Source organism: Spermophilus citellus, assembly GCF_964194105.1.
Source record: "Spermophilus citellus genome assembly, chromosome: 17".
NCBI lineage: Eukaryota > Metazoa > Chordata > Mammalia > Rodentia > Sciuridae > Spermophilus > Spermophilus citellus.
Window position 1 is genome coordinate 65789787 of NC_138199.1, and position 13692 is coordinate 65803478.

At 32.5% G+C, this 13692-nt stretch overlaps 1 protein-coding gene across 6 annotated transcripts in view; it reads left to right on the forward strand.

The window, feature by feature from the left end:
* The window catches only part of CEP112 (centrosomal protein 112), a gene marked incomplete at both ends in the record, with an annotated part of 491423 nt that overhangs the window by 12047 nt on the left and 465684 nt on the right, over positions 1-13692 (forward strand). For all 6 annotated transcript variants that reach the window (XM_081273022.1, XM_081273019.1, XM_081273024.1 and 3 more), the window contains one exon: positions 1694-1866. In XM_081273022.1, coding sequence (XP_081129148.1) covers positions 1694-1866 — 173 coding nt within the window. The remainder of the gene's footprint in view (positions 1-1693; positions 1867-13692) is intronic.

Consider the following 13692-nt stretch of genomic DNA (forward strand, 5'->3'; position numbering starts at 1 on the left):
TTCCTAATAAACATGAAATATACCTTAGTTTGTGCGAGATTTGAATACTTGAGAAGTCTTACAGGAGTATTTAGGTAATTGATAGTTGTTGTCAGGATATCCATGTATTTTTTTCATGAACTGTAAAATTCTTATGTAGTATAAGACTTTTATGTATTTTATTAGTTCACATAAGGCAAAATTTAGTTACAAGGCATGCTACACATAGAGGATAATTCTTTTTTTTGGTTGAGGAATGTCAACCAAATAATAATAAAACTATTATTTTTATAATAGTTTTATCCATTGTATGTTCAAGTAGAGCCATGCATTTTGCTTAAGTTAAGATCTATAGTATTTGGGATTGTAGTTGCTTGACTTGATATTTGATCAGCCATTAGCATGACGACAGTAGTAGTGTCCCCTTTTCCGTGAGGGATATGTTCCAAGAACTGTCCCTCCAATGATGACTGAAACAGTGGGTAATACCTAATTCCTTATACTGTTCTGACAACTAAGACAGCTACTAAATGACTAGTGTATACAGTGTGAATAGAGGGACATAGTGGGATGGATGGTGTGAGGTTTCATTATACTACTCAAACACAATTTAAAATTTAATTTTTGATTTCTAGAGTTTTCCATTTAATATTTTTGGGCTATAGTTGACTGTAACTAAAACCATGGAAAGTGAAACTGTGGTTAAGAGGGAAACTTCTGTATTCCATTTAAAAAGAAGTTGTTATGCATTTCTGATTTGGGATAGAGAGTCGTGTGTCACTTTTCCCTATATAGAGCCCCTTGAAGATTTTCTGTATAGGATTGGGAGAATTGTTGTAGAGGTGTTTGGGCAGTGAAGTTTTCTTTAGAAATTTGTCATGCAGCCTGGTTAATTTGAAGAGAAACAAATGGGCTAATGCCATTCTCAGCAACTAGAGTAGAACATTCTGTGAAGTACATTCAGATGTTAAGATGGGAGTGTGCATGGTGTCCTATTTTCCCATTCACATTCAATTTCATAGAGTCATAAGGGAGAGCTTTATTTTGAAAATAAAATAATGAGGAGGCCTAGGGACCAATAAGTTAGTAATATGGCCAGAACTAACTCCCAGGTCTCTCACTCATTTGCTCACACCTCATTAAGGGATTCCTAATTTTAATTTCTGGTTTGTTATTGATTGTGGTTTTTCTGTTCACCGAGTATGTGAATGTGTACATAAAATGGTTAATGATCACAGAAAGAAATAGGGTATCACAGGATTTAAAAATATCTTTCCATTTAACTCTTCATAAAGTTAATATCACTTTTGTTATATAATTATTAGATTTTTCTGTTCTTGTTTCTCAGATTTTCTAAAAATATTTTTTTTTGTATTTGTAGGTGAACAACATGTCTTTATTTTATTTTATTTATTTTTATGCCATGCTGAGGATGGAACCCAGTGTCTTATACATGCTAGGCATGCACTCTACCCCTGAGCTACAGGCTCATTCCCTCAGATTTTTTATAAAGCAGAACATAACTGAAATGTAAAGATGTTATCCATTTTATTTAAATATTTTGTAATTTTTTGTGCATTGTGATACTTTTTATGTATTTTTATGTAAAGAATTTTGAGTATTTGAAAGAATGTTATCGAACTTGAAACTTGATGGAAATTGTTTCTTTATAGTACATTTTGAAAGAATAACTTCTCTAATTTTTAAAAATCAGTCCATCTATTTTGATGAGCCAAATCCAGCACAAGCAAAAAGTTCAAGCCCAGAGAGCTTACCCCACTGGGTAATGGGTGAGCTGGGGACAAGTGAACACAAATTAAGTGAATCATGGAAACTTTCTTCTGGCGAAGATAGCACTTTGGTGCTGTCACCAACTGGTGCCCACAGGTACGTTAAGAAAATGGGATTCCGAATGTTTTTCATCTTTCAACCTGTCCTTGAAACTGGTTCATATATTGAATTTTTCCTTTTTTTCTTTTTAATAAATTGTTTTGCTTTATATTTCTGCTAAAGTTGAGTACTGTGAGTGGATACTGTATAGGCAAAATAACAGGTTTGCTTTTCCATTTACTGTATGTCTAAGATTATTTTATATTTTTCGCAGCTTTTATGGATATCTATTAACTTCATGTATTTTCATTGCTTGGAAAGTGTTGCCTGAGAATCTTTAAATAACATAACTGTGTTTGTTTTTTTCCTTAATGACAAGAGTTAACTTAAGAACATGATCAGTGATTTCAACAAAATGACACCTTACATATCCATCTTGGAACTTTTGCTTGAATCTCCTTTTCCCTCAGTGAACAGTATTTATTTTTATTTAATGAAATAAAAATGTAAAGATAAACACCATTAAACTGTGCTTTCTTACTAAAGTTTTAATCTTAAATAGGATTTTTAGTTTAAATAAGACTAACCTTCTAATAATACTTCAGCTAACTTCAAGATTTACTGCCATTACTGCTACAGTATAATTTTTTGCTGTTAAGAAGAATAGATTTAAATTTGGACTTTTATCCTATTTTTTATTTTTCCTATTGGCAATGTTCTCTAAAATGTTAGAATATTTAATAGCATCCATTGACCAGTACCCTACTTCATACTCACCACTGTCTTGGTAATTTTAATTATAGGACTTTGTTTCTGTTATCAATGTAATCTTTCTTTTCCCACTATAATATTTTTGGCTTATTCCTTAATCAGATACAGAAATGTAATTAGAAATTTTCAACTTCTCCATAGTTGATGTGGTCTCGCTATGTATTTTTCAGACCTAAGTTGATATAGTGGAAAAGAAGAGATGAACACAGAGCAAGCAATCCAGTCCATGAAATTATTTTGTTAGAAAGGGGAAACAAATTAAAATGGAGAGGCAGTGTTGAAGAGGTGATATAATTAAGGACATGTTAGCAAGAATAAGAGGAAATGAATAGGACAATTTAAAGGAGGTAGTATTAAATACTTATTTTAAAATCCATAGACAAATAAAATTAGAAGAGGTATATTTTTTGTTAGCCGATAGGCAGGTAAGCAGGCATGTAAAGAGATTGTTGTCTCTGTATCAAGAAAAATACTGTTCTTAATTTGGTTGCAGAATCCATCCATTGTTTGCTAAAATATTTGCCTAAAGTCCACCTAAATCCTAGATTCCTTTCTAGGTGTGATGAACATGGAGTTTTATAGTATAAAGGTGGATTAAGGTTAGTAACTATATCTTTGAGCTTAGACCAGAGGTTGAAATTGATAAATCTTTCTGAACTGAATGAATTATGTTGGTAAATTTGTTTGCCTTACATAGTGTCTTTAAAGATTTTTGAGAAAGTTGTCAAAATTAACAATTGGGAAATTTCATATCAAAATTCAATTTTGTGATTCCTCTTAAAAACTAGAAACCTGGTAATCTTTCCAGAAGATAGTCATGTGTCCCCTCGATTAGATAAGTAATACTTGCTTAATCCCTGGATGTGATATGTCTTCACTCTTTCCTCCTAGTTCCAGACACTGAGTTTGATGTTAATTGCATTCATTAGTGAGCCTGCATTTTTTTCTTAAAGTAGATTTAAAAGGAACACGAAGTGTTATTTTTCTATTTTTGTATTCTATCAAAAGTGCAAAGAAGAAAGAAGAAGGATCGTATAATTCAAGAAGGAAAGAGACTTGTCTTGTAGAAGTGAACAGTATGAGGATACTGTGGCATCTTAATCCCTCATTTGTTATCTGTTTAAGTTCTGTTGACATTTGATTTAGATAAATGGAGGAGAGAGATAAGTATGTGGATAAATTCATTGTGATGGTCATGTGTAGTCATGGAAAAATTTGGAGAGATTGAAGTGTATATAAGAGAAGGTTCCAGGTGAATGGACTTTTTCTTCCTTGGAACATAGGATAAAGTTCAAGAAAATACACTGAGAATATTCTTTAATTATTACTCAGTGACTTTTCTGGAAAATGAAACCAGAGTAAAATCCTCACATTTTTAACAAATAGTTTTCTTTGTTGGTCACCTATAATTAAATGTCATTTTAATGCAAAAGAATTACTTGAGTCTGAGGCATTTTCAATTATATAAAGAATAATTAATGGGAAAAGCAGACAGTCTTATGATTCTGGTTAGTGCTATCCATTCTTCAGATGTTATAACTTCAAAAGAACCCTATGTGATATCCCAGGTACCTTAGGTGACCCCATTACTTACTCCTGTAGCACTCTGTGCTTCCTCTTGCACTCATCACATGAGCAAAGGTTTAATATATATTCTTTGTGCTAGATTGTAATTTCTTGAGATAGGAATGCTGTTTTTTCTATTTGCACTATATTTTCAGCTCCCAGCGCTGGGTGGGAACATGTTAGGAATTCCATAAGTATTTATATTTGGTGGGTGTATGCATGCATGGATGAATGGATTGTGTTGGGCACTGCCATGTATTTAATCTGTAAAAAACCCCTTTGAGACAGGTATATTATGGAATTTTGTCCAAAAGGATTTTTCATTTAACTTAGAAAATGTTGGGGGAAGAATAAATTTTAGACAACATTTTTTTTTTTTTTAAAGAGAGAGTGAGAGAGGAGAGAGAGAGGATTTTTAATATTTATTTTTTAGTTCTCGGCGGACACAACATCTTTGTTGGTATGTGGTGCTGAGGATCGAACCCGGGTCGCACGCATGCCAGGCTTGAGCCACATCCCCAGCCCAAATTTTAGACAACATTGAAGGAAGTGCAGATACATGCAACAGAGATGTCTCTCACACTGTGAGGAATGTAGTATGCAGCAAAGGAGCTGGCAAGGATACTCTGAACTATCACTTTGGTCAAATGTCAGGCTATCACTAGGGCTAATGGTAATTTAGGACTGCCAAAACAAAACTTCTCAGAATATCTTACGTTTCTTTTAATTTAATAATTATAATTTGATTTATTTTAAAATTTCAATTTGATTTAAAACTTTAATTCATATGCATGTTGTTTAAGAGATATTTGTAGTTCTACATACTTGAAGTCATTTAAAAAATAAAACTAACATTTATTTTAGCTAGCCGGAAAAATTGATTTTAAGGCCATATACATAATGTGTAATATCAGATCAGATGTGGTGGTGAATAGTTTATTGATGCTTCTGTCTGTACATTTTTTTAAAAAAGTTGTTCTTTTACTCTAAGTGGTCATACTGTGCTAATGAAAAAGTTAGTATCTGCTAATGTTGACCTAATACATCTAATCAGTTCTGTAAGAAATTGTTTTAAAAAGTTTAAGAGGCTTATAATATTTGACACATGTATGTTTTTATAGTGAATAATTTATTGTTACTTAGAACTGAAGTTTAATGCCGCCTCATAAATTTTACAACCACTTCAACTTGTCCTTTGAAAAACCTCTTTAATCTTAAAAGATTTTTCCCCCTTAGTGTTTCTTTTTTGATCACTTTATAAAATCCTGCTTTACTTAGACCTTTTTGTATGTGAAGTATTTCTAATGGCATTTTAGATTATGCTGTTTGTGCCCTAGCCTTTTTATATTATTAAAGATGCAGAGTCCTTTTGAAGCTTTTTTGTTAGGGCTCCTTATTCAGTAGAGATGGCATCTTTCCTTTACCTTTATCCGTTCTGTAGGATATGGTAGTGGCCTTGTTCCACACACTTTAAAAGTTATGATGAGGTTATTTTCTGTCTTATCATGCTTTCTTTTTTTTCCACCAGATACACAGCATATACTAGTATACTTGATATTTCATACCAAAAAGCTTCAACACATAGCTAGTCCTGTCCCTATTGTTGTCTTCTTCTTTAAACAATTTTTTTTGTAGTTGTAGATGGTCAGCATGACTTTATTTTTTATTTGTTCTTATTTTTATGTGGTGCTGAGGATTGAAGCCAGTGCCTTACCCATGTGAGGCAAGCGCTCTGCCACTGAGCTACAGCCCCAGTCCCTGATTGTCTTCTTTGCTTTCTTTCTTCTCATTTATTATATATCGTTTTTACCCATATAGTCTTTTAGAAGAACCACTTGTCCAAATGTCATTGCTTTTTTCTTATAATTCTGTTATTGCATTTTTATGTCAAATACCTGGCTCTTTTCTTGACAAAGAAATACTTCAGTTATATTTGACTTTGGAGCATGATTTATAAAATGTCTATAAAGAGATTATAAACTTAGATCTTACCCTGTAGAGTTTGGCGAATTTCACTTATTTCTGCAGTCATGGGCTATGTCAATGTGTATTACCTTTCTGGTTATTCTTCAGATGCTTAGCACTGAAATCCAGTAAAGACCTTGTCTTTGTGGTAGACAGACTTTAAGTTGGCCCCATGGTCCTTCTCCTGGTCTCTTTTGTAATTCTCTCCCCTCAAGCATGGGGAGGACCTGCAACTTGCTTCTAGCCAATAGACTATGGAAATGATGATGGGATGTCACTCCTGTGATTACAGTATATTATATAAAACTCCATCTTGCTAGCTGACTTGATCTAGAGTTTTTCTGTCATTCCCTTTGCTGACTTTGAAGCAGCAGCTGCCATGAATCATATATCCATGAGGAAATGAATGCTGCTGACAACCATGCAAACAGGGAAGTGGATCTTTCCCTAGTTGAGCCCCCAGCTGAGAACGAAGCTCTGGTCCAAACGTGATTGCAGCCATATGTAAGCCTAAGCAGAGGACCTAGCTCAGCTGTGTCTGGACTCCTGATCCACAGAAATAAGAAAATACGTGTGTGTTGTTTAAAGCTGTTAAGTTTGTAGTATTTGTTCTGCAACAGTAGATGACCAATACAGTATTTATCTTCATTTTAGGTTATACAATCTGTATACAAAGCATGCTTGTTATAAAAACTTCAGGGTAGAAATATGTAGAGTAAAAAGCCAAAGCTTTTCTGTGTTCTTTTCCTACTTTCCTCATGAGAGGCAATCATCATCAACAGTTTGGTTCGAATTATTCTACACTAGACAGTTAACACCCACACCTGTGTAATTAAAAATTATGAATTGACTTATACTATATATTCTGTTCTGTGACTTGCTATTTTTTGACTTAACTATATCTTAAATCTTTGTCATGTAGTCTGTGGAGTTTTTTTACTTGCAGATAATACTCTATACTGTGGATATACTCTAACCTGTCTCTACTGCTTTTAGTTCTTTATTAGTATAAAGAATGCTTTAGTTAACATCCTAGTACATCTAACATTATGCACCTTGTATTAAAATGGACCTGGGATTTATTTTAATCAGATATGGTAAGATGACAGATGTCCGACAACTGCCTTTGAAAAAAGAGTTTATTACTCCATTAGCAAGAGTAAAGGGCACGCCATGCCATGCAGGCCTATGTGGGGAAGCAACAGGATTGGTTAGGTGACAGAAGAAGCAAGGGGAAAGCACGACTGAGAGCCTTTTATGTTACTTTAGTTGTGGAGATATTCTTGGTTGGGTGGGAAGTGAAACACAGATGTTGGGGTTTGTGGTTCAGGGGTTTAAAATATATGATTTCCACATGTCCATAAAAAGATAGGGATGGTATGGATGTAAACGGCTTTGGCTGTTAGTTTGAACCATAATTTCAGTTACGATATCAAGATTGATTTTTACACACCTGCGTGTGTTTTGGGTTGTTGTGAATTTCTAGAAGAGGAATTGCTGTGTTGGTGGGATTGTTAGTTTATCCAACATCCTTGTGCATGGAAGAAAAATCTATACAGGCTGCTATGGTGAGGCTTGGAAGATATATAGGGTTAAAAAGAAATACATAAAACATAGTAAACTTCCATTTACGTGTGTGTGTTTTAACGAAGCTGTATGGATACACATGTGCACGGAATATTTCTGGGTGTCACACATGAAACTGTTAAAGATGGTTATCTTTAGTGAGTGATTGTGCATATAAAATATTCTTTTTGTATATGTGTGCATGTTATTTTTAGTAATCACAACTAGTTTTTTTAATAAATATTGTTACATTGCTTACTAAAATACCATTTTATTAAAATTTTCAGTCATACATATTGTCAATATTAGTGATGCAGATTAATATAGTTAATTATATAATATATACTTAAACATAAGAATGAAAATTTTTTTTATCAGTAAATATTCTAAATGTGTTTGGATTCTACTGGTTTCTATTTGTTAAAGCATAAACCAAGTGAGGTGAGTTGTACAGTTCATGGAGTTCCTACTATATTTAGGCACTATTCTAAAACTCTTTCTAAATTATCTGATTTAATTCTCTTCACAATTCTGGGAGGTTGGCATCATTGCCCTTTTGTATTTATAGAGGAGGTAACACCTTCAGGAAGATCAAGTCATTTTACCAGTAGTGGATCCGGTATTACAATGCAGGTTTATTATTTTCTTTCTAGTATGCCATGTAGGCATAAGTACTTTATGTAAAAAATATGGAAATTTCATTCTTATCTAAATTTTCCTCTACTTGTGCTGCCTCAGCAATCCTAGGCTGTGCCTTTGTTCTGGGATATTTCTAGGTTGAGTTTTGAAATGAGGTACTTTGCCTTTGTTCAAATTCTACTTCTGACACTTGGCAACTATCTGTCCTCAGGCAAGTTACTCAATTTCTCTAAAACCCAGTTTCATCATTTGTAAAGCAGAGTTTTAAGGACAAAGCAAAATAATACACGTGGAGCCTTTGGCACAGGATCCCCTAGGGGTTAGCTGCTGCTACCACCACCATCACTGTCATGGTGATTGCTATTATAATAGTCCACTCTGGGCTTGCCAGGCAGATTGTTTGATCATTCTTTTTTTTTTTTTTTTTTTTTTTTAACACAGTGCCTTTATTTTATCTATTTATTTTTATGGGGTGTCGAGAATCAAACCCAGGGCCTCGAACGTGGTAGGCAACTGCTCTACCACTGAGCCACAACCCCAGCCCCTTGATCATTCTTTTCATTCCCTAATTGTGTAATCCTGAGAGTATAATCTTAAAATCCATTGGTTATTAAGTATTTTCAGGTATTGAGAATCATTTTGTATTCTCCAAGAAAAATAAATTGATACCTGTGCAGAAAGATTTTCATTGTAATACTGCTCACTCTCATAAGAGTGGCAATAGTATTTCAGAAGAGGATTTATAGGAATGTTTATTTAAATAACATAACAAATATTGTTTTTTTCAGAATAGAAATAATACAGGATGGCTGGCCTCATTTTTTTAAAAAAGAATAAGCTATTTTATTTAACATGTAGTTGATAGTTGGCATAAAGCGAATTTTTTGTATTTAGTTTTCTTATACTCTCTTGCATTTCCACAAATCTTTAAGATATGATTTTACAGAGATTTTTTCCATCAGTAAGGACAGATATAGATGATTTATTTTTATTGATAACTGAAGGTTTTAAGAGAGTTTAGACTGCAATTCAGATAGTATTTAGTGATAACACCATACAAAGACCTTTAATCAGGAAAAAAGATTTTTAACATTATTGCTTAGTCTTATAAAATGGTGAATTTTAACCAAATTGATACCCTTCTCGTCTTGTTTCCTATACTCTTAGGTCATACTCTTTTGAAAGTAGTATAGGTAATGATGTAGTTTTAAAATTAAATTAACTGTGAACAAATTCTAACTTGTTGGTCAATTCATATATTCCCCTTTACCTAGAATCTTCCTAGAAAAAGTGACTGTCCCACATTAAAAAAAAAAAAAAAAAAAAAAAAAGCAATGCAGAGCTTCATTCTTCCTTGAAATACTGTAGGGATAAAAAGTCCATAGAGGAAAAAACTGGTTAAAAATTTGACATTCCTACTTTTTTATATTTTTTCTGCAGCCTATATTAGAAGCTATCTTAATAATATTTAGACTTTTTTCATATCATGTCTTTATTATTTTCATGCTGTATCCCAAAGACAGAGCACAAAGGTAATGGAGTGTATTCTTACCAGGCAATTATGTGAAAAATATTTTGAAGCTTCTTTTTTAGTGGCTTGTCAGTATTTTTATGAATTTTCAACAAAATATGATGTGATCTGATAGTTTATCTCCAAAGTATAGTTAGGTTCTGGGATAGGGAAAGATGAAGAAAAATCATTTACTAACTTCATTTTTACTTGAAACTTTGATTAAAAGTTAGGAGTCAGAGAGTGAAGAAAAGTAATGTTAAATCAACATTGGCCTTTAAACACTGCTTTGCCTGTGAAAAAACACATTGCTTCTGCTAATTTTAGAGAAGTTTATTGATGCTTAAAGAAGATATTCATCTAAATTTCTTTAGATACCATTTTATAACGAGTGTCATCCAGATTACTTAAAAATTTTAAGAATGTGCAAACAAAATTATCATTTATGTTATTTTTTAGTATATCAGATGTAGGCTAATTTTATATAAATTTGATCTTTTAGCTTTTATTAGATCATCTAACTAATGCATTATTTTATGCCTGTAAGAAATGACTTAGAGTACAATTATCCTATTTTAAAGGATGGTAGAGGACTCCAGTAGTCTTTGCATCTTTGCTTTGATGAGATTTTTCTATAGGTTATTTGATGCTGTTTTTTGTTTTGGAATGAAGAATCTAGTCATACTCATACAATTTTGGAAAATGTGATTTGCTTTACAATGACTCTCTTTTAAACTGTGGTTTTCCAGGAATGCATTGTAGCAAAAAGCTGGTATTCTGTATGTCCTTTAAAAAGGTCTCCCAAGACAGTTAATATTTAATTTGCTGTGCAGTGTAACAGCATAGCCAGCAGATGGTGATAAAGTATAATGAAAACCTACTTGTGGTCGAATGTTGATCTACATGAAAAAAAATTTTATTTAAAAGATATTGATTTTTCAGTTTATGTAGTGATAAAAACAGAATCTTTTTAATTCACTGAACTCTATTTTTATATGTAAATAAGACTTACTCTACAAACAGTTCCTGCTCCTGAAATTGTTGGCTATATTTGTCAGGGAGCCAATCAGTACCTTCCTTTCTTGGTGCATCTTCATGTCTGTCAACCTAGTTAGGATTGCACATAGTAAAATGTCCTTGAATGTTATTCACCAAAATACATTCATTTCATTAAAAAATTTTCCTGATGTTTTGGCAAAGACATATTTTATAGCAACACTAATAGAACTTGCTGTGATAATGGTCATGTTCTGTAGCTGTGTTTTCCAATACAGTAGCCACTAGTCAGGTGTGACTGTCGATCACTTGAAATGTGGTTGACATGACCAAGGAACAAAATTTTTTGTTCTAATTGATTTAAATAGTCACATGTGGTTAGTGGTCACTATATTGGGCCACTAGTGCAGTTCTAGATCTCAGTGTTCTAATGGGCCATTGTAAAACCTGACCTAGTAGATGGAGTACTGCAGGCCTGTTCTCTGTCTAGGTGAGAAAATGTGGTGGTGATGGGTATTAGTGCATATAAACTGTCTCTGCTGTGGCGAGGCCTCTTGTATGCTTATGTACAGTTCATGGCATCCCTTTTTTGATGATGATCATCCATGAGCATCCATATATAAATTTATATTTATATATAAATAAATATTTATATATAAAATTTATATATCTTATATATAAATTTTATATATAAAAATAAATATTTATATATATTTATATATAAATATAACTATTTATATATAAATAAATAGTTACTATTCTGTTTATTAGTGTTGGGTTTCTGAGGCTTCCTCCCTAATAGAAAAGATACTGTTTATCTTTTTCATCAGTTTGGGTAGAACACTTAGCATGAAATAAACCTGATTAATTGTTATATTTGTTATACTTAAAAAAAATTTATTTATATTTTTAAGTTGTAAATGGACACAATACCTTTATTTTATTTATTTATTTTCATGTGGTACTGAGGAACGAACCCAGTGCCTCATACATCCTAGGCAAGTGCTCTACCACTGAGCTACAACTGTAGCCCTTTGATATACTTTTTTTAAAAAAATATTTTTTAGTTGTAGGTAGACACAATGCCTTTATTATTTTATTTATGTGGTGCTGAGGTTCAAACCCAGGGCCTCACATATGTAAGACGAGTGCTCTACCACTGAGCCACAGCCCTAGACCCCATTGATGTACTTTTTGAAAGACATTTAATCTTGAGCTCAGAATAGAAGACTGCTACATAAACAACAAGTAAAACTGCTTGGTAGGGCACTTAATAATATATGACATTCACACACTAATAAAACCACTTTGCTACTCATTAATTATCAACATTAGTGTGCTAGTTAAATAACATTTTAGGTATTTACCAAAGCAAGGCCAAGTGGCAGCAATTTTGTAATTGAGATGGAATAGTTATGAACATAATGATAATGACTCTCCATCTTTTCTTTTAGGTATATTTTTTTCCCCCTAAGTCAGATTTTTGACAACTATAGTCACATTTTTCTTTTTCTTTTTTTAAAAAGATGACTAAAGCTTTTTAATAGCATCTTTTTATTTCACAAGTAAATTTTGTTCTGTCAGGTAATACTAAACAGTTTTGATTGTTCTTTTATTAATAAAAAAGATGACAGTGATATACTAAGTGTTATAAGCAGAGATATATTGATAAATATTGATTTCAAGGTGTGACTATTAAGCATTATTTTTATTTTAAAATTTTAAATCAAATGTGTTATTTTCAAGTAGGTAATAAGAAATATAAAGTCTCAAGATGTTTATAGGTATCAGGTCATTTTTTAGTTTTGCTGAGCATCTCATTTTTTAAATTTATTTTTTTATTTCAAATAAAGTTCTCTTAAGGAAAAAATTAAGATAAATATGTTATAGAACATGAAAGTTACTTTTTTTATTTTTAGTATTGATACTTTACTGATATTAAAATTGTTGCTATTTATTTTTGTCTTTCACAAAAATATTTAGCAATTATACCCAAAGAATACTATTTTGAAGATGGTATTTAACAACATTACCCATTGCTCAGATAAATGAGAAGACATAAAATCAAAAGTTAGTACTTAGTTTTCTAATCGAATTCAGGGTTATATCACTTTAATTTTTTTTACGACTGTGAAACATAACAAATTTAACAAATGCATAAAATGCACATGTACTAAAAGTTTAAAGAACAAAGATAATATAAAAGTCCCTGAACTTTCCACCCAGCCAGGGAACATCACATTAAAATACTCCAGATGATCCTGGGTGCTCCTTCCCCATTGCCTCTTCTTCCCTCCTCCTGAGCAAAAACCATTCTTCTACACTGGTGTTTATCATTTCTTAGCTTCTTCCCTCTTCTTTCTTTCTCCTCCTCCTGCCGCCTTTTCAACATTGTGTATGTTATTTTGAGATTTGCTTCTTTCACTCACCATATTTTTCAGATTCATCCATGTTAATAAAGGTGGCTGTAGTGCATTCTTTGTCTTGTAAACCTTGAAAATCAAAGTATAGCATATATACAGCAGGACACACAAAGAATAATGTATGTACAGCAAGACACATCAAAGTGTGAGGCTTGATGAGTTTTAAAGAATAAAAACATCCCTAAAATCCAGACATTCCCTCTAGATCAAATGAGGAATTTAATCAGCTCTTCAGAATCCTGTCTTGCTCCCTTCCAGTCATTTATCACCCGCCCCAGAGGTAACCACTGTTCTGCATGATGTCAGCATAGATTATCATTAACTGTTTTTGATTCATAAAATGTGTTCACTTTTGTTTCTAGCCTCTTTTGTTCAACATTAGCTCATGAGATTGCTCCATGTTGTTATATTTAAAAATAAATTTCTATTACTATGTGAATACATCAC